At 31.0% G+C, this 23,154-nt stretch overlaps 1 protein-coding gene across 1 annotated transcript in view; it reads left to right on the top strand.

Annotated features, from left to right (window-relative positions):
- The window catches only part of LOC118189563 (dynein intermediate chain 2, ciliary-like), a 55,084-nt gene extending 32,223 nt beyond the window's left edge, over nucleotides 1–22,861 (top strand). The window contains 6 exon segments of the mRNA XM_085810249.1: nucleotides 4,244–4,494; nucleotides 8,164–8,253; nucleotides 19,237–19,278; nucleotides 19,281–19,465; nucleotides 21,223–21,322; nucleotides 22,832–22,861. Coding sequence (XP_085666375.1) covers nucleotides 4,244–4,494; nucleotides 8,164–8,253; nucleotides 19,237–19,278; nucleotides 19,281–19,465; nucleotides 21,223–21,322; nucleotides 22,832–22,861 — 698 coding nt within the window.
- The last annotated feature ends 293 nt before the right edge of the window (nucleotides 22,862–23,154 follow it).

Genomic DNA, 23,154 nt, shown 5'->3' on the forward strand with positions numbered 1-23,154 from the left:
CTCCATTATTTAATTTTTTTAATATAATACAGGGCGGTAATATTTGGTGGTAAAAATTTAAAAAGTGATTCGCTATTTATAATGAAACGCCATAAAATGCCGTTTTGTCACAAAACAGCCCTCCTGGGCTACCTCCCCTTTGGGGTAATAAGTTGATTTATTAACAATGATTTAGTCAATTTAATTATCTATTCAACAATGATTTAATTCAGAATAAGCAAAGTTTTTCTTTCTATACATCATGTACGTTCTTCTCAACTCTCTACACAGTCTTCTATGTATGCTGATTTCAGATATGCATTTAGGATTTGCTGGTAGAGTTTTAAATGACATCACTTAGCATATGAAAATGCTTCCTGAGAATATGAAGTTTAAATTATATGTATGCAGGTATACTGAAATTTAAATTACGAGGAATGTTTTGATTTGTGTCATAAGTTATCTGTAATCACAAATAATTGTAATCACAAATGATGCTGTCATTCTTTATAAAGAAGAGAAATTACCATTAGTTCATTACCACCCCTTCATCCAGGTTATAGATGTGAATGAAACATTTTAAAATTTTCGTAAACAAATTTTAAAATAATTCTACAAAAAATTCAGCAGGAGAAATACAAGTGAAATGTTGTAGGGGTTTTTATAAAAGGAATTATTGTACTCTTTGGAGTTTTATTGAACTGCACAAAATTCTTTCTTTCCCAAATATGAGAACAGAAATATGTATCAAGAATCTGAGTAACGTTTAGCTCAATTAAGCGCTTGTAAATCCTGAAACATTATATCTCACTCCATTACATATTAAACTAACACTACTAAATTCAAATACACTGGGATTATAAATGTGTAAGATACAAATTTCTTAATGTAATGCAAATAATATTCCGAGGAGGCATTTTGGATCAGAGGAGGTATTTTGAATGACCACAAATTGGAAAATTATTTGCGAAGCAGAAATTCAGTCAACCTAATCCCATTTAAAAAGCTGCATGATGTTCATGAAAAAATACTCACAAACATTTCGCGGAAAGTGTAAACAGAAAAGCACTTAAGCACACAATATACATCCGCACGCACGCATTTCCTAAAACTTCATTTTTTGCATCCTCAATATTTCCTTGCTCACAGTTTCGAAGCGGGTACTGTGAAAAGATGTTAAAAACACAAGCGTGCAGTGTGCTTGCTTACGTCTGCTAATCAGTGTGCTTGCTTACGTCTGTTCCTCAAGTTTTATACAGTGGACAATCTTGCACTTCTATCTTTCATTATTTGTAGAATCGGTACTTACTGTCTAGGAATATGATGTCTGTAAATTTACTTCTTTTGTGGCTGTCTAGGGGCTAATAAACTAGTCCAATTTACAAATAACTTGAATATTTAAATGGAAACATGAATAGTTGCTACAAACTACAAAATGATTAAATGTGTAGAAGGATGAATTTACATAGGTAATGTTTACAGATGAAGAGAATCGACCGTCTTTTACATGTAAACATCTTTCAGTCACATCATCGTCTTAATGGCGGAATCGTCTGCATCATTTTCATTTTACTATGGATTTTGCCCGGTACCAAGGCTACTGACTTTATCATCATTAAATTCGTATATCACGTTACAGTCTATTTCTCTATGAGTATTAAGATATAGGTACTTCCGCCTCAGACGAAAGAAAAAAAAAAAATTCTGGGACTTGTATATATTATTTTCCATTTTTACTGTACGATATTGTGTCAAATCTACGATAATGTGTAAAAGATATGCCAAAATTATTAGTTGCTATTATAGCTTATCCAACGAAGACTTCATCTGTGGCCGATATATGGCGTCACCCCGATATTGTTAGGAAATATCCAGCCGCGGTAAGATAGCTTCCCCTCAAAGCAGGTTTAGGGTTTCCAGAAAATGGCAAGTTAAGGGAGGGTTGCCACATTTGGCGATAAATCGCTCATTTGGCGACAAAATTGGCGATATGCCATAGACGCATGGCGAACCTTCTAGAACGAATTCGTACTGATTTGGACCAGAAGGTTCTCGAATGCAAGCCAAAAGCTATATAAACCCTGCTGCTACACGGAGTGTGGAGTCCATCGAGTTGATAGTCAGTCAGTGGGTGCCTAATTGAGTCAGTTAAGAATCAATAAGTGAGTGTCTCGAAGTCTAGTGCTGAGTTGGTCGTCGAGTGCATCGAGGGAGTCTCTTAGCGTATCGCGAGTTAGTGCATCGTCGAGTTTTATCTTATAGTGCGATGAGCTCCGAGAACGACCAAACCGAGTCGGCAGCTCTACTCTAGTGTATCGTCGAGTGCATCGCGAGTGCATCGCGAATTGTTGCGTGGAGAGTCTCGAAAGTACGTAAAGTTTCGAGAACGACTGAGCAGAGTCGGGAGCTGTACTCTGGTGCTTTGCCGTGAAGCCATCGTCACCGTTATAGCCTGATAGCGGAGTGTCTCGAGAGTACGTAAAGTTCCGAGAACGACTGACCCGAGTCGGAAGCTGTACTCTGGTGCTTTGTCTTGAAGCTGTCTGCTGCGTTATAGCCTGATAGCTTGTCGCTGATTATTTTAAAGTGTTTATGGTAGTTCTTCGACGACTGTAAACGTGTTATTGGACTCTCTTGAATAATATTGGCTAATAAATTGTGTTTTGATACTTCATCAAGTGTCATCGTTGTTCACTCCAAATCCACTAACCCTTTAACGTGAAGGGAAAAACGCAACAATAATTTGACTTGTAATACAAGAAAACAGTAACTATTTGTTCTCAAAATAATTAGTTGAAGAAAAGCACGCGAGCTTTGCTGACATAAAACCGTGCCTTTATCAAGATTCAAATTCAAAAGCTTCTGATGGTTAGCTGTGTGTACTGACAATTACATCTGTGGGACAAATGGACAAAATGTCTTTAACTCAATATGCATCGTTTCAAATATACGGTATTTACTACTTGAGAGTAAGCCAACCCGGACTTCACATTAATTTAGCGCTGAGGCCTAAAAATAAAAGGCGAATAATTCCTATGTAAATGAGTTTAAATGTAGTACTGGAGCGTGAATGTAGGCTATCTAATTTTGCATTCCATTCCTTTTTTATTTATTCTATTTGTTCTGGAAAACAATGTAATAAATTAGTGTGTAAATTTGGAATGTCTAATTTTATACTCTATTTTTGTACTTCTAGAAAGTTTCGTAAAAATCAATTGCAAAGAAATTTAATAACATAAATTATAGAAGAATTGAAATAAAATACATCAATTTACAAATAAAGTAAAATATTAAAAATATAGGTATATGGAATAGTGTGCAAACATTTTTGCTGCAAAGTACGAACTCGGAAATGTTAATAATAAGCTTTCATGGTAAGCTTACAAAATGAAGAAACAATAATTGTTTGATTTTCCGTTAATAGTGACCCTTTTCCTGGTGATCTTATCTGTTAGAGGTATCTAACTGGCAGTTAATTCTGAGAAAGTAAACTGTACCAATTCCTCCTTTAGTTTCTGTATTATAACATTATTTCCACAGATACTTTCGATTTCTGATAATGCTCTAGCGAGGAATTTATTATGAAATAAATTTCTCAGGTAAATCTGTTTCGTAAAACTTTGCTTGTAATACTAGCTATGAATTATAGAACACATTAAGTAAAAATTATCTAACTATTTGCTTTGGGAATATCTCTGTGGCGATTTTTAATGATCCGTTTTCATTTACAAGACGATTCTGTGCAAAAATCCTTTTGGTAAAATGTAATTTACAGAGTTAGCAGAACGGAAACTTTCCCATGTAAAATCTTGTTCGAAACAAGTAGATTTTAAACAGAAGTTCTGAGCTATTCGAGACAATTTGTTTGATCCAATTTTCATGCAATCCAATGTTTTCAATAACGTCTTCCAAATGAATTTCTACTGTAAAATTTTGAGACTTTAACAGCGTTCCCTTTTCTTATAAATTTCGAACATTCAAGAGTGCTTTTAATAGCTACATTTTCTAGCACTTTAGAAATAATTTTTTGGAAAACAGTTTCGTATAAGCTCAATAATTTTTATACATTTAAGTTAAAAGATAAGAAAGCTAAGTTAACAGAATACTATTAGAAGTTGTTAGATTGTTGGAATTCGTATACCTTTTGAAGATATTCAAGTGTAATGAGCGTTATTTTGTCTGAGCCTAAGCTGTCTTAATTGTTAAATTATCATTTAATTTTTTACATACTTAATAGAAACAAATTTATTATGTTTACCCTCAGATGACGTCACAATGCGTCATAGGTCAGGATGTGTATGCATATTTAGTTTGAAATGCCCGTCCCATCCAGAGAAAGTTATTTCTTGTAAGTCTGGTGTCTGCTGCGTGGAATTCAGCCCGTATCGGCCTCATCTTTTAGCCGTTGGACTCGCGGATGGATCAGTGGCGGTGCACGATGTCCGCAAAGCAGGAAGCTCTCCAGTTGCCATCAATAAGAACTCAAGACTTGAGCACAATGATGCCGTCAATCAGGTACGTAAGTTTCTGTGATACGGAAAATAACTAATGCATTTAGAGATATCATAAAAATGCGAGGGTAAATTAATTGCAGCTACTTCTTAATGTTCAAATTTCTTTGTTCGGCTCATATGGCTGAAACTCTGAACTAAAATGCATCGCAGAATCTACGGAATATAAAACTAAAGATCATAAAATTATTTCAAGAGTGTTTGGTTTCATGGAAAAATGGGATTCGAAACCTAAAAGTTATCTTATATTTCATCAACCACATACGATGCTTCATAATTTGCTTTGATGATTTTATATTGCAATATATAACTAAGCAAATACATTTTTACTATACAACATTCACCAATATTACGTCATAATATTAAAGCTGAACTCGTCTCGTTTTGGAAAAAATCATCTTATTTCTCCTTTATTGCAGGTAGATTTTCTGGGAATTTCTTTAAATATGTATTCAAGAAATGGATTTAATATTGATTAAAAAACAAAACTCTGAAGTTGTTTTAGCATAACGTCAACAAACATTTTGATTGCACATTTATATTTCTTCTTATTCCAAGAACAGTCGCACCTTTTGGAGAAATTCCATTCTTCTTTTTCTATTTCAGTTATTATCATTTCATGAAAAAGATAAGATAAAAGCTGTCTTCAGATATTTAGGCTGATAAAAGTACTGTCAGTTACTTTAATTTTACTTTTGATAGACTAGAGAACTCTGAAATAGACTTTCGTTTCAGAGGTACCTAGACTATTCCTCGTAATTTTGTACTGATTTAAAAAAAACCATGCTTCACAAGACTTATTTTTAAGAACTTAGCCTGGCAGATCATATCAAGATGTGATACGATCTTCTTCTTCAAGAAGTTTACTCAATATTTCCTTCAAATTCTAGAAATCTTTTCAGAACCCATTTTCCCTCCAGTTTAGTCTCTTTGCTGTATTAGCTGTCATACTTTCACAAAAGAAACATGGGAATTAGCTAGAAGAACAGAGCTAAGACAGAGCTAGAATTAAACGCAATATCTTTAGTTAATAATTCTGAGAATTTTCCAGTTGACACACTTAACCGAATATCTTAATCCTGGATAATAACTTTAATTTATATTATGTATTATTTTCCTTGCGAATATTATATTTTGATTTATTTATTAATATCAAGTTTGTGTTCCATTTGTTTCACAAATATGCCGAATCATGTTTTTACTATTTCTAAACCAATACGCAAGAGGTATCGAAGATGCATTAATCTTTTTTCTAAATTAAATGTATTTTCTTGTTTTCGTTGTTGAAAACTACTGATTTGTACAAACATGATGCTGGTAAAGTTGCGAATTTTAAAAATGTTTATTTAGATCTGAATATTTCTTGGATCATTTCATGGAGCCTCATAACACGTTAGTATGTTACGATACCTCAGCTAGAAACACAGCTCTAAGATTTGAAGAAATTATGTTGTCACTATCATTATACTTTTAATTCGAGAGAATAGATTCCACATTCTCTTATCTTCCGTTGAGATGTACTGAGTGAACGTGAGATATAAAGGCCTACCTTGTTGGCTTTGTCGGAAAGAAAAACTTTAAGAATTCTTTTACAAAAACCAATAGGACGTTCAAATTCATTCCTTATAATAGTTATAAAAGTGTTTTGCGTGAAACTATCAGTATCACTGTAGTAAACTAAATCCTTCTGCAAGAAATAAGTTCATTTACAGTTCCTAACAAGTACACTCACGGTCCACTTGCTATTAAACCATATCATTCTTTCGGAAACGGAATTCCTTCTTTTCTGCCTTTTGCGAAAAATTGTCCTGCATCTTATTTAGGTTACTTTAAAGACAAGGTGTTGGCAGACTGCCAACCACGTCGAGCTATCCTTGGTCAGACAACATCTGACTACCACTTCGCCTTTGCTTATAATACACATCTACCTGAGTATAACACAGCTAGCCATTATAAGAAGCACTTGATATTCAAGATAACTAGCCATAACCGGTCAGTAATACTACAGTTATTGATGCGGGCTAACAAAGTGTTGGCTATACTATCCGACAAATCCTAATATTACAGCCAGTTAATAAATGAATTTTTGACTATTTCATTAAGTATTTTAAGAGTGTTTAAGTGACATTGTATTATTTTTTGATTGAATTAAAATTGATACGCGAATTCCCATTTAACTAATTTGACGACTCCAAATTCCGACACCTATATAAACTCTTGTCTCAGTATCGAAAAGTTAGGATGTGCGTTTGCATGTTTTTTATTAATCTTATTTAAGAACATGCCTGTGGATCCGCCGGCTATATTCACAATTTTGACTATATATAACATTTTGCAGTAGACATATACAGTTAAATAAGAGAACAAAATCAGTATTGTCCGTTACTTGCTGGCACTTAGAAGTACATATAAATAACACTTAAAATTACTCTTCTAATACTTTAATGTTAGGAAACAACTGCTCAATTTTAATCTCGTTTAATAACTCAAGTAAGGTGCTTTAGATTTCTGTATTTTAATGCAGCATTTGCCCTGTAAGCAGATGTCTAAGTTTGGAATCACGTTCAATGAATAGATTTAAAAGAAAATAGTGTCTGATAAATATAGATTTAAAACTAAAATTAAATTGAGCATCTGGTAATACGTGAAAAAATAACGACAGCAGTTAAAATGAAGAGTGATATAAAACCGAAATAAGGATTAATGTAGATGTGGATAAACTCCGAGTGAAATTTTAAGCGAGATGGAAAAAGTAGGTCTTTCAACTATATTTTAATTAACATATTATATAAATTATAACCTTCATTGCTGTCGCTTAAAAGTTGTTTCTGAGTACAACTTTAAATTATTGTAAATCAATGTATGTGTAGTAAGCTCGGATGTAAACCCAATTCATTTTATTGTTATACGTTTAAATGGTAATAATACGTTTAGTTAGCAGTTCTGCATCTTGCTGTTATAAATCCTTAAAAGCAGTCATACGAATTGCATCATATAAGCAGTTGTACTATTTGAGATTTGCATATATCTTAATTATCTCTTATTATCGAAATACTTATTCTTCCCTCTCAACAATGACTACTGGTGTAAACGAGAGGAGGCAGAGAACTTCAGACTTATAGAAAATTAATTACAGCGACAGTAAAATTATTGATAATTACTATTAATTCCTTATTATTTGATATACTGTAAAATTCGAATTCAGTAAGTAATTAAATTAAAGTAATTTACTGTTAGTATTAAAGGCAATGTTAACTTAGCTAGAATATATACTTCAAATACTACTTCGTCATTTTTTGATGTTCTGCTTCGTTGTCCTAATACTATGCTTGTGCATCTTATGCGCTAAACAAATATTATTTAGTTGCTTTCCTGTTTATCTGGCAAATCTAATAAAAACTCTTTCGTAATGTATAGTTGCTTTTGATAAACCTGAGACCTCACTTTCTAAGTTCCAATAAATGCCCACGCGGACAAAAAAAAAAGTTTTAATAGTGTGCGAAATCCAACCTAAAGAAAGCATATTTACTTTATTTTAAGCATATTTATAAGCTCAATTAACTTCATTGCCAACGCAATTTTATAGTTTAAAACGATATGCAGTGGATATGTTTCATGCAATATACTGTAAATTTTGTAGAATAACTAAGATTAAAAATTATACTTTTTTAAGGTAAAATGGCTGCCTGATAACATCGATGGCCAACCGAACTTTTGTTCTATTTCTGCCGATTGCAAAGTGATTGATTGGATACTTGCTAAGGTGAGTGTGTTTATGTATAATAAACCATATGGCTTTTCAGAGAACAGTTACATATCAAATTTCTTCCCCTCCTATTAAATTTTTGCTTCTAAAATGAATTTAAAACGCCTATTTACGCAGCTTTTCTAAATACAAACCTAACCCCTCAAAACATTTCTCACCCAAGAAAAAAAAAACAGTTATGTAAACCGAAGGCTGCAAAAGCCGTCCAAACATTACTCTATTATCTAGGGCAGCGGTGGCCAACTTTTTTGTATATAAGATCTAATTTTTATCTTAAAAGTGTGTCGCGATCGACTGGTTGTCATAGGTGTAGTCTTAAGGTGGAAGAAGGGTGTAAAATACATACAATGTTTATACACTGTATTTCAGTATAAGGATCATTACAGCGAGATACGGGTAGATAAGTAAAATATATGTTCAAAACTATTTTTATTTTTTAAATTACTTATTAAGTTTTCGAAATATAAGCTCATAAAAATAAATTTCCAAATCCAACTTTTAATAGCAGCATTCAGTACATCTGGTACCTAAAAAATTCGATTTTCCTACACTTTTTCAAGATAGATTTTTACTAACTTAAAATACAATTTAATTTTTTTATCTACTGCCATGTATAAGTTGTTGCACTATTTGTTCATTAATAAAAGTTGTTATAAAAATGCACAGTATGGCTGATAATTTGATTTCAATATTTTACTTTCGCATTTTTCTGGGCCAGGAGAATTTATCATGAAAGAATAACATGACTTTTTTGCTCATCTATCAATAGCTTGCTGAGCATACCTCGTACTGAAATATTTTTTTTCCAATACCGGCCACTTGCCATTGCCAGCAACGGCCACTTCTAAGGTGATATCTTTATTATGGAAGCACCTAATAGGTGGGCCACCTTTGCCTCCTATGAAGAGACAGACAATTTACATCCATGCCTTCTCCAGGATTCGAATCCGGGCCCTTCGGTATCGTAGTCAGGCTCCCCTAACCATTATACTGTCTGGGCGGCTCGTACTGAATTATAGATGTAAGGTTTATCTACTTACGTAAAAAACAACAAAACAACAGCAATAATTATTTAAAGATCTCGAAAACTCATGTCAAAGGAAAAGAAAAGAACACGGATAATTATTAACAATATTTATTAATTAAAAGTAACAGATAAACAGATAACTACAGATAAAGACAGATTTAAAATTTATTTTGTTGACTTAACATCAATGGAAAGACTGATTTTGCATGTCTCTAACCAAGGAATCATAATTAGGTGTATAATCCTGACAAAGATAATATTAATGAGTCTTCAGTATGGGAATCAATCAGGTCAGAACGTTGTTTATCCTTCGTTAGTTTCAAGTAGGAAAATGCCGATTCGCATAGGTATGTAGATCCGAAACAAGAATATTCGCTACATGTTGTGATACTGAGAGATTTTTCTCGGTTGACATATTTCCAAAAATCATCTTCACATTTTCGGGCTTGTAAGAATCAGTTATACTTTCCTTTTCTAATGCTTTTGATCCATATGAAATACGTCTGAAACTTTTTGGCTAATGAGTTTTACACTTAAATCTTTTTTAAAAGAAAAAGGTATAAATTCCACTATTTCTTTAATTATTTTTCAAAATCCTGGAATCTTATCTCAAAATCTTCGAATACGTTTTGAATTTTGGACATATTTGCCGATCTTATAATTAATATTTTATGTTTTGTAAGTTATCCGTCATATTTAAAAAATGATTCAGATTATTTTGTTGTAGATCTTCTATTAGCAAAATAGATTTTGTTTTTACATACGACTATGCAGTTGATTATATCAATTATTGTTTTATTTTTACCTTGTAATTCTAAATTTAAATAAATAAATTTGAAGTAAAATTAGTAAGAAATGCTAAGTCACTGAGCCAAGTTTCATCATTTAAATTTTCACAGTTTCCATCTTGTTCGTGAAGAAAATCTATAATTTCAGGCAATAAATCACGAAATCGCTGCAAAAATGTACCTCTGCTTAGTCATCTGATATCGGTATGTAGTAATAATTCAGGCAGGTCTTCATCGAGCTGCAGTTGGAAGAGACGCCGTTTGAAGGAATATCCTCGAATTGAATTAACAATTTTAAATGCTATGTCCATTACCTCTTTTGTGTTCAGGCTCTTGCTAGCTAACACTTGCTGATGAAATATGCAGTCATAGCTTAAAAAGGCAGAGAATTCATCTTCCTTCTGACATAGGGCTATAAATCCATTTATGCTACCTATCATTTCAGCTGCGCCATCCGTTGTTATTGAGACTAATTTAAAAAGTGGTACTTTCAGATCATTGAGCAAGTACTTAAAGGCTTTGAATATGTCTACATATCTAAGCCTTTCTCCAAAGAAATCATACCCAACAATTCTTCTTTAAATGTAAAATCCTTAAAAACCATATGAACGAAAACAGTAACTGTGCCATATCACTGATATCAGCCGATTCATCACACTGAAGGGAAAAACAAGAATATCTATTAATATAATTATATAACTACTCTTTTACATTCCCACTCATCCTTTCAATTCGACGCATCACTGTGTTTCGATACAATTGCAGATCTTGAATGACAGCTACAATTTCACTCTTGTTCTTAAAATTGTTAAAAAGTGAATCTGACATTTCTAAAAAAATTCCTTTATAAATTCAACGTCGGAGAATGTCTTACAATTTTTTTTTATTACAAAGAGTTACAAATTTTCAAAGAGTTTTTTTTTTTCTTTTTCTGAGCGACGATAGCTTACTTTGAATGATGCAGTAGTTACTGCTTGTGACTTCAACCTTGGCTTTTTAAAAACTCTTTGTTGATTTGTTAATTGAGTTTAAAGATCCTTAACTTTATGTTTTCTCTGTTCAAAAATTGGTGAATAATATGCTTGATACTCGTTATGTAAAACTAAAAACATGTCTCTCCAGGTTACACTTTTTAGCAATGGCTACTGAGGTAAGGCATATTAAACAACAACATTTATCGTCCGACATTTTAAAAAAGTAATCGAGTTCCCATTCTTCATTGAAGTGATAAGTTTCCGATTTCTTAAGTTTACTACTCATGTTCATGGGTATACTAGAATGCAAAGAAATATGACATTTTAAAGAATAAATATTGAATTAAATATTTTTCTAGAAAATTAAAAACTCATGAACTTCTGCTATTATCTCCATTACATTCAGAGAAATAGTAACAATATTGAATACTACGATCGGAGACAGCTACACAAGTGTATTAAAATTCAATACAGATATATTCAAAGTTACAAGAAGTATATTAAATTTACAATATATAATTATTACGGTTTAAATACCGAAATCTAAATTTAAACAGAATTATTGTTATTCTTAATATATGCGTAATACTGTACCTTATTTTTCTCTCAGTGTAATAACCGCAGTTTAGAGATATGTTGCCGAGAATGCTCACTTATCAAGTAAATAGATATGTAAGAAAAGGAATTTGATTTAAAACAAAGAAAAGGTACTTACATTTTAAACGGAAGAAAAATTGAAACCCAAAGTTGTCACTGATAATACATAATATTGATTAATAATAATACTGTTAATACAAAAGAAAAGAATCTACCGTATGACACTGCCAAATATTCAAGCTGAGTGCGTTTTTCGATGAATCGAACCCTAACAGTTGCATTCACGCATTGCGCCCGGTGATAACTGCAAAACTTAAGAAGTAAAAATATATTGTACTGGATGCGCGGAGATTACAGTATCAGGCTGCGAGAATTCTAGGACTTTATGACCTCGGCAGATTCGCAGAATTCATTAAACTATTGCTAAAAGGATTTAATTTCTACAATCGCTTCAAAGTCCATTGTATACCGCATTCCACTTCAGTCATTGAAAGCGATCGACGATCGACCAAAAGTAACCTCGCCATCGACCGGTCGATCACGATCGACTTGTTGGCTACCTCTGATCTAGGGTTACTATGACCAAAATGACAGAATACCAGAAACTCAAAAAGATGAGTTGCCATAATAAAAAAAAATCTTTCCAACGTCCGTTTTTCATTTGCGTAAGGGAACCTCATCTCGTAGGCGAAAGGAGTTCCGTAAAGCTTAATATCGTTTCATCGTCGAACTAATGCGTACGATTTCTTGCAATTTTTTCGTTCCTATTTTCCATGAAATCTATTAATGACCTTCTAATGTTCCGCAGTACTTTGTCTATGTTACAATGTCGAGAAAACTAGTGAATTCGCTGAATTCAAGTATTTACGACAAAGTCTTGAGAAAGATTAAAATACCCTTTTATTCACTCAAAGAAATAATAACAGATGGCCCCTTCTAGGCATTACAGGGAAGCCTTCATTCGGGCTTTTAGATCAGGATAAGAAAATAAGAAATTAATCTGATGCTAAACTAAACAGACTTAGCCGAAGCTAGACACAAATACCTAACGTAGTTGGCCCTTATTTAACCTTGTCGGCTTAATACTAAAAACACATTCTGGTAGAGAACAGTAGATGGGAAACGAGAATAGGCAGTAAGTAAAGCACGTTTAAACTTAAAATAACTGTTAGAAACTTAACGTAACCTCTACATCTTCCTCCAACAGAATTTAACTGCTCGAACAAAAAGGTCTCACAACGACCTTAAGAAATTTAGAACCAATTTTTCACAAAGACCAAAAATTGAAAGGCTAATTCTGGATAAAAAAAAAGGCAAGGACTTTAGTGGAAGAGAGATTTCAATAGATTTCATTGTTCCTCCTTCTGAAAAAGTGACATTGAGGTTGATTGAAATCCTGTTCTATTATGTTCTTTTTACTTTAAATTTCTTTGATTTTTTTAATTGGGGTATTGCTTGTTTGATGAGTTTTAGTTTTCACATTTATTGCATTCTTTATTGCAGTTATATGATTAATTTAAATTTATTACTTATGAATTTCAATTTTTGGTCTTTGTGAAAACCTGGTTCTAAATTTCTTACTTTATACCTATACTGATACTTTTTCAGCAGCTTAATACGCAAAAATTCTAGACATGATTATATTTTGTTTTAATTTTTTTGTAATTATGATATATATATAATTATATACGCATTTATGTATATTTTAAAATAAAAATAAAGGTGTACCCTGCTCTATGCCAATTAAATATATCCTAGAAGAATGGTGCTCCCGTTTACTCCCCCTCCTATTATTATTTTCTCCTATCCTATCTCCAATATTACTCCTCCTATTCCCTGAAGAATAATCATTATGTGGACTCTGAAACAGAAAGACATTTGGACCAAAACACCGAAAAATTTATTTTTAAATAATCTTATATTAAAAATTATACTTCACAATTATTTAATTAATTATGTTGATCAAATTTTTATGATTTACATTTCTATCCATTTGCTACTACATTAACGCCTTTTCTTTAAAAAGGATTCTCTACCTCTACGCCCTTTTTATACTTTAAGGGAGATATGTAAATACAAATTATAATTTATATTAGTAATAACTCGTTAATTCTTAACTTTAATTATTTTTATTTCCGCTCTTTATTCTAAAAATAATCTTTTTTTCCCCGCTGTGTCGTATTGAGATTGATCCATGTCATATGGCTCTTACGTAACGCTTGTGACATAAATGGAACTAAAACAGCCAATAATAATTTTACAGCAGTATTAATTATCCAATCAAATGCATTGAGAACCCAAACTAACTGATTCTGAATTCAGATTTCATTCAGAACAGAATTTACTTGCTTTCTGCATTTCGGCACAGATAAACTGCTGCTTGCTACTTTTCTTCTTATCGCAAATCTATCCAAAAAAGAAGTGTTATTGAAATAGGCAAGAATTAGAATTTCAAATTGTTTGTGGCCGCCACTCGAATTGCATAGATTTAGAGTAAATGTTAACTTCATACTGAAATTCCTAATTTTTAGCTAAATTTGCACTATTAATAGAAGTTATGTTCATTTAGTTAAATCTTTGGCCTTTTGCAAGTGAACCAGTTTAGATAATTTATTGTGGTAACATTCGAATTAGACGCTTTAGGTTTTAGTAAGATATATATGAAATGTTTCAATTTTTATTTATAAATCAATCTAGTGGGAAATTAGTTATAATCTTTGTCATGATGAAAAATATGAAATGTTTCGTTTCTTTCATAAAACACTTCCAATGACGTGCCATTTTAAGCATCAAGTTATATGAAACTGTGAACGTCAACAGCACTCGAGAGCTGCGAATTTTATCAGAAATTATATTCTTGTCTGATTTAATTTTCTCTTTGGTTCTTTAGTTTTAACCGAAAAAAAAAAAACGCAGAAGTGATTTCAAAGGAATTACTTTTAAATGATTTAACAATGCATTTCGTGTACCGTTATTTCGTTATCTCTACTTGAAGTTAACGTTTCTTTCAGACCGAACTCATACCATCCGAAGTCCTCAACTTAAGAGAAAACGAGTTATTAGCTGAGGAGCGCTCAATAAGGAAGACTAATTTTACGAGTACGGAAAATTTATTTCTTTGTTAATTAAGCGCATCTTTTAATTAATAGACAGTATAACTATTTGGTGCTTATATATTGTCATAAAGGAGTTCTATAACAGGATTACGCTGTTTTACAGCAAACTAGTTTGTAAAATTGCTATTGATCTGGAAGTTGAAGTTAAGTCCTTTAGACCTTATTAGACATGTCAGCGAGTTATCGCTACGTTTGCGATATTATAACAAAATCCTAAGAAGGTTTAAATAACCTTTTTATTTGATCTGAAAGTTTTAACATAAAAGGCACGACTTGCGTTACAAACAAACCACATCTCGTGGGATGTAAATTTAGTAATAACAATAAAATACATTTAAATGTTCCTAAAGTAGTCTAAATAAATCACAGTCAAACAAATAAGCTATAAGCTAGCTCAGATAATTTACGGTCATGAAAGGTTTAAGTATTTGTTGCGAGACAAAAGTCGGTATACAAAAGTCGGAATAGTCAGTTTTAGATTAAGCTTGCGAAATTCCAACATACCTGAATACTAGTTAATTTGTCTTGCTACAGTCTCTTTGAGTGAAACCCAGTTTGTTTCCCAAAGAAAATATTATCGCCATATTGAAGTATTAGCTACGGATAATCCCCTCAGTCCTTTTCTTTTTGACATCTGCATATACTATTTTAAGATCAAATTATTTGAGAACCTGTCCTTTCGTCTCTGAATTCGCTATGTAGAAGAAACTTTCACGCATTTTGATGGTAATAAAGAAGTTTTCTCGCAGATTTTATCAGTTATGAATTCGATTGATCCAGCCATTCAGTTCACTTTTGAAACCGAATCTGGCAATACTCTTTCTTAGACGAGAAGCTTCTCTAAAAGTGAAATCTCATTTTGTATTCTAATATCCATAATCTTTGTGAGGCATACTGAACATTCTATACAGACTATTAAAACATAATGCATATCCCATAATGGATATTTATTACTCTTGTAAACAAGATCCGTACTTATAAGAAATAATAGATAAAAGACTGAAAGCAGAAAAATATATTTTCCTGTTAAAACTCTTCTTTTATGTTTGATCTCCTTAAAGACTTTTAGTAAATATCAGATATTAGACCAATTAAAATTAAATTGAAGTGTATAAAAGGAAATGGGGATATAAATTTATTAATTTTCATGCATTTCTAAATTTTAACTCAAGTATTCTTTGTGTCTTGTTTTATTATAAAAAAAATAAAAGCACTCATATTTAGTACAACTTCCAAAATGATTACAACCGAAAACACGTGGTAAAAACATCCCGGACGAAAATGTCGTGGAGAAAACAACGCAAGGCGAAAACGTCGCGGTCCAAAACATCGTGGGAAAAAAGAAAGCAAATAGAAAACATCTTATTTCTAAAACATCGTGGTACAAAATATCGCGGTCGAAAATAAAGCGGTTCAAAATCTTCGCAGTTTAAAAACATCATCGCGAAAATATAGTGTTAAAAAATAAAGTACCTACAAATCATCGCGCGACGATAAAATCGCACACATGCGTTTTTCAAATCCCATACTGACATATTATGTAACTGACTTTCATCATAACTAACAAATCGATATCCAAAAAATTGATTGCATGCTATACATGAAAATGTTAACAACAATTTAAGAATAAACGAAAACAAAAAAAAAAATATAATTTTTACTAAATTGTTTCATAAGAATAAATTGAATTTAATTAAAAAAATTAAATATAAATATAAATATAAATATAGGAAGCACTTCCGCAGAGAACCCGGTAAATGTAAACATCGCCAACTTGTTTTGTCTGCTAATTTGAATTTACATGCTCTAAAAATCACGTTTGCAAAATGTCACGTTTACGGCTCAGCTCATCGTCGATGAACGGCGAGCTTGGCGAGTAAAAATGCAACGGCGCCAACGGGTTCTTTCCCGAAGCGCCAACGGGTTCTCTGCGGATGAAAACCCTAAATATAAATATAAATACATATTTAATAAATACATATATAAATATATATTCTTTGCGCCATTGCTGCAAGGAATGAAATTTAAATTTAAACAAATTTAAATTCTTAACAAATACGTATAAAAGTAAAAAAGAAAATTTAAATTCTAAAAAAAGGAAAAAAGCCGAAATAATTTAAAATAATTAAAAAAAAATGTGCAAAAATGTAAAAGATTTAATTCTTGAACTAATCTACAATATCATTTAAATTCAGAAGCATAAGCAAATCAAGTGCAAAATCTATCCATGAAAATAAATCTACTAATTTAATAAATTAAAATTAAATTAAAATTAAATTAAACAATTTTTAAAAAATGCATATGCGAATGACCGTAGAGTAGGCAGGAGACAGACTTATCAAGGGGAAGTTGCCTCCAAACCTAACTCCCCAATCATTCAATTCGTGTTTCGTCATTCATGCAGGCAAGGGCTAAAAGTCAAAACCAAAAGTAATTCCAATAAAGTGGTACTCTTAGAAATTAACATTTAAGTATTAACATTTAAGAATTAAAGTTCAAAAAGGAAAATACTAATGAAGTCTTTTGAGTAACAAGCAAGTAAAGTCAAGAATTAAACTTTTTCTTAAAAAATTAAATTTTTTAAAATTAAATTTTTTATAAAATAATAATAAAAAAAATCTAGAAACCAATGTATTTTAGAAATCCTTGTCTACAGAAACTTCCCCTATACGAATATGCATATCAATAAAAAGAAACTATAAAAGAACTATACATAATCCATATAAACCAATAAGAAACAAAAAGAACTAATTACAATTTTTAAAAAACAAATATATATTTAAAAATATAATTTCATATTTAGAAAATACTTAGATACTACATAAAAATTTTTTTAAAAAAATACTTAAAGCAAGTAAATAGTAAGTTTTAATTCTAACTTACCTACTATAGGAGTGTTGGGGTCTGCAAAAGTGTTGTGAAAGAGAAGTAAGTGTGTTCTTCAAATTATATAGATGGCGCTTATGTAGGTAAAGTTGAGTGTCAAGCTGCTATCTTTGTTATAGTAAAAATTTTTTTGTAAACATTAATATTAAAAATTAAATTAAATTAAAAATCCTAAAGGTAGTAATATCAATTATTTAGGGAGTTAAGTAACTAAGCCAATCAAGAGATGTAAGTTTGCTTGAAGGAAATTAAAGTGAAGTGGTATGTGAAAAAAATGTAAACTGTTTGTAATTTGAAATGTGTGTTCTGTTGAAAAATTGTGAAAATTGTTAAAAAATTAAGTGAAAGATATTTTGCGTGAAAATTGCAAAAAATTAAAGTAATTAAGAAAAACTGAAATGTTTTAATATTAAAGTTTTAAAGTAAAATTTCCCAAAATTTTTTTGAAATGAAGTCCTTAAAAAACCTCTAAAAATTCCCAGAAATTTCTCAAAAATTCCTTTAGGAAGTTAAATAAAACTTAAATTTGATGAAAGAAAATATTAAAAGTTTAATGAACTTGATTTCAACTGGTATATCAAAACTTAACTAAATACTGGCTAAAGTATGGAAAATTAGAAGAAGGAGATTAAAATCTTCACTCAATTCGGGCTATAATTGAGACTTTTGAAAAGAGTTGGCCCTTTATTAGTAAAAGGAAAGAATCCAGTATTGATTAAATATACATATTTACAAAATATTTACAATAAAAATTTACAATAATTTCTCTACTCTTTTATATATTTTATTATTTTTATATCTTTATATCTTTATTATTTTTACTAAAACAATATCAGATTAACAAATGTCAAAGAAAATAATTTGATAATTAACTAAACAATTTTTATAGAGGTAACTTCATGCAGTTATTTTTCTTCCTTTTTCTAAGCACTTTTAGACTGTATTTATTCTTCATAAAAAATTATCAGTAAAACTTTATACAAATAGGTTAATTTATTAATGACCTTTGTTAATCAACTATGTAAATTTAAAATTCTATCAAGTTCTATAAATTGCATTAATTTTATTCTCATTTTCAATTTTTGAGTTTCCTTCTTATTTTTTCAGCAAAAATTCATTAGTTCATTCAAAAATATGAAATGTAGAATTAAAAGAATCCCTCTTTTATTCTTGCGCTCCCAAATCATTATGCGAACAAGCATTTACATCTTTTAAAACTTGAAAACGCATGCGTGCGGTATTATCGTCACGCGATGATTTGTAGGTACTTTATTTTTTACCTAGATATTTTCGACGACGATTTTTTAAACTGCCAAGTTCCTGAACCGCTTTATTTTCGACCACAATATTTTGTACCACGATATTTTAGAACTGCGCTGTTTTCTCTTTGCTTTTCTTTTCTCCATGATGTTTTGTACAGCGAAGTTTTCGCCTTGTGTTATTTTCTCCGCGAAGTTTTCGTCCGCGATGTTTTCGGCGGACACCTCCAAAATACCGAGTGAAGAAATATAAATTTGTTTGTGGTTAATCTTTGCTATGTAACTTACATACAAGGGCATCTATATGTTTACATTTTTGTGATTACTTTAAAGGTTGTGGAACATGTATATCATTCAATCCAGAAACAAATGATTTATTTCTGGTTGGTAATGAAAATGGACTCATTCAGAAGTATTCTAATTTGTCGACTGCTCAGTACTTGGAAACCTACATAGATCATAAGAACGTTGTGTACAACGTCCAGTGGAATCCCCATCATTCTCGAGTATTTCTGTCTTGCAGTGCTGATTGGACAATAAGAATATGGGATCATTGTTTGAAGTAAGTGGATGATGTTCTGACTTATCTCGACTGGGATCCAGATTAAAGAAACTAAAAAAAATTGTGATAAAATAAGTACATTCTTTTACCGGATAACATGTAAAAATATAGTGCATTATTTACCGATCTGAAAATGAATAAGGCTATTGTTTCATCCTCGGAATTTGCAAATAATTTCCCAATATATCCAACGTAGCAAAAGCTCTTCTCTTATTTAATCTAAAAAAATTATTTACGAACAAACCATAATCATTATTATATAAAAACAGATAACCTATTATAATAGAAAATAACACTGTTTCGTTTGAAAACTGAAAAATATTATCTATTATTCCTTCCAAATGCATAATGGAATGTATAATATAAGGATTCTCGGGATAAAAGTTCCTAAATGAATTTGCTGAATATTAGATAAAGATGTCGCATTTGACTCGCTAAGTCTACATTCTACTATAACAGACGAACGTCACTGATGCCTTTCTTATATAAAGAATAATGGCGGATAAGGCCTAATTTAATACTTCCTAATTTCTTCACATATTACCGATTTTTATCGCATAGACAGCTAGTTACTAAATGCTATATTTCTAACAGATACGCAGTAAATATTAACAAAAATAAAATTAGAAAACTTACATTAGCAGATGACACAAACTTCAGTACTCCTCAGATATATTTTCTGCATTAAAAAGCATAGCTCAAAGCGATCATTAAAGGTTTTTTCGTCATGAAACGCAGAGTTTGCTGTAAATAATATAGTGTTGAAATTTGAATAAAAAATTAGGAATCTTCAGTCACGGGAACATCTCTCATAAATGGTATTGTTTCAGACCCTAAAGTTCGTAAATATTGGACATTAGTTTTATACTGTGAGATAGCAACAGTGAAAAATGAAAAGACCGGACTACTGATGTTTCTAATGTCATTAAAAGAACTCTGATAGGGACACTACATGACTTTCTTGTACACCCATTAAATTAATTACTCTTACTTAATTTACTAGTCTCGTGAGGCAAGTTAAAAGGGATATCAAAAACGCAAATTTTATAATTTCCAGTCAGTGTCTCCCTGCTCCCAGAACTCTTCAGGACCTGAAAACTGCATTACTATGGCAGAGGAGTGAAAAAAAAAAATGCCTCATTTCCGTTTTCAATGTAATTATTTGTATGACCGTCAGAGGGTACTACATCCCTTATTGGCCTTCTTTTTTGTTCGATCTTGCAACCTCTGTTAAAACCTTCCTACACCGATGAGCTTAATGCACGATTATGCCTGTTACCATAACTGTTGTCTGTTTTATATCAACCTATGTCCATATCAAATTTCATTAACATACGATCATCATTTAAAAAAATAATCAACCAAATGTAATAATTACCTTAATTTTGAATACCAGTGTAACTATATTTACTACTGAATAACTATCAAGTTTTCAAAACAGCAAGCTCAAAATATATTAACTGGCGTCGCAAAAGTTTACTTTTATTTTGTGAGAAAGAAAAATTTCTGTCAATAATTTTAGAATAACATTCATTTCGTTTTGAGAAAAACTATTATTGCACATTTAGCACTAACGATTTTGAAAAATTGCATGGTGAATGCGATGCATAGCGGTTTATATCTACTCATGATATCATTTGTAAAACTTCTTGCTCTTTTCTGATTCTTGATTTAGTGATATTAATATATATTTGTGTCACTTTAAGAAAGTATTTTTATAATAACTGAAATCTAATATTAGTTACATTATATATTAGAAAGTCTGTATTTATATTTGACTTGCTCAACGAAGTCAAAGATGTAACCTGGGCTCCATTCTCTTCTTCTCTCTTCGCCGCAGTCACAAACGATGGAAAGGTAATATTTCAACAAATAACAATCAGAATAATATTCTCATTAAAATTTAAACTTTAATTTTATAATATGTCTAATTATTTGTTTTTATAGAAATATGCACAAAATCTGAAGATGCGTAAATTAATATATTTTCCGTTATGTAAATATATTTCGATTTCACGTTTTTGAAAGAGATTTAGAAAATGTTTCCCAAACTTATCTTTTCTTCTGATACAATTAAATTTTATGTCAAATCATTTAAGTTTCATAAGAGAAGAATCTCTAATCTGACTTTCTGTTTTGTCTTACTATTTCACGCATAATACTCAGAATGTAGGCTTCCCACGCTTTGCGAAGTAAAGCATTGCCGTGGATACTTTTCATAAATAGAAATGACATAAAACAAAGAAATAATTCATATTAATGCAATTGGAAAAGGTCTTTGAGCGTTCTCATATATAAAAGAAAAAAATGCGAAGTCATACATATTAACAGTGCTGATGATTTATAATAAATGATCTATTAGCATCTAATCTTCATGCCTCCAATTTCTGTTGGCGCAGGTGCTCTGTTAAAAGCTGAAGTATGTTGCGCTTTGATTGATACAAAAGCCTTCAAATGCATATGTCTGACTGTTTGGAGCTATAGCATTTTTTACTACTGCACAATTATTCGTAGCTAGACAAAACATTTTATAAAAATACCTTAAATCCATGTACTTTTTCACAATTAATCATACTTTTCCACAATTATTGTGTAAAACAAATGATGAAACTTTTTATCGTAAAAGCAAAAGTCCATTTCCGGTTTCTTTTATTAAAAGATATGAATTTAGTCCTATAAAAGCTAAATTTAGTAAAATAAGATATTACTTGCACTAAAATTTCTAGGTTTGCAGTTACAGCCCTACTTGAAATATCTAGTTTCACCATAGGGCAAATAATAGGACAGTAAACAGCTTCTTGCTTTGAATGCTTATCAGTTGTAATAAGATTTTTTTTCTTTGCGAGAGATGTGCCCATTGGGTTACAGCCGAAAACACCGCAGACGAAAACGTCGCGGAGGAAACAGCAAAGGCGAAAACGTCGTGATACAAAACATCGTGGGAGAAAATAAAGCAAAGAGAAAACATTGCAGTTATAAAACATCGTGGTACAAAATATCGTCGTCGAAAATAGAAGCGGTTCAAAAACTTCTCAGTTTAAAAACATCGTCGTCAAAAATATCGTGGTAAAAAATAAAGTACCTACAAATTACTGCATGACGATAATATCGCGGACATGATTTTTAAAAATTTAATAATTGCAAATGGATATTCGCATATTGATTTGTGCGCGCGAGATGGAAAGAAGGATAATTTTCACATTCATACTTTTTATTAATTAATACATTTTTAAAAAAGCAAAACAAGAAATTTAAATAAAACAAGAAGTAATTTTCATTATAAGACTATCAGATTAACAGAAGTGAAGAAAATTATTTTATAAGTAGCAATTTTTTACTTATTTTTCTTTTTCTATTCTTTTTTAGGTAATACTTTTCATGAGAAATTACCAGTAAAACTTATTAAAAATTTTTTATTAATAACCTTTGTTATTTAACTATGTCTGTTTGAAGTTCTATTAAATGCTATAAATTGCATTAATTTTCTATACTTAAGTTTCCATTTTACATTCTCAGCAAATATTTATTAGTTAATAAAAAATATGAAAGTAAAAATTATCCTTCTTTACATCTTGCGCTCACAAATCATTATACGAGTTTTTATAATTATTATGCAATTATTAAATTTTACAGTTATTAAAGCCCAAAAAACGCATATCTGCAATGTAATTGTCATGCGATGATTTGTA

Source organism: Stegodyphus dumicola, chromosome 2, assembly GCF_044657685.1.
Source record: "Stegodyphus dumicola isolate Sdum_Otavi_A_Nest chromosome 2, ASM4465768v1".
Classification (NCBI taxonomy): domain Eukaryota; kingdom Metazoa; phylum Arthropoda; class Arachnida; order Araneae; family Eresidae; genus Stegodyphus; species Stegodyphus dumicola.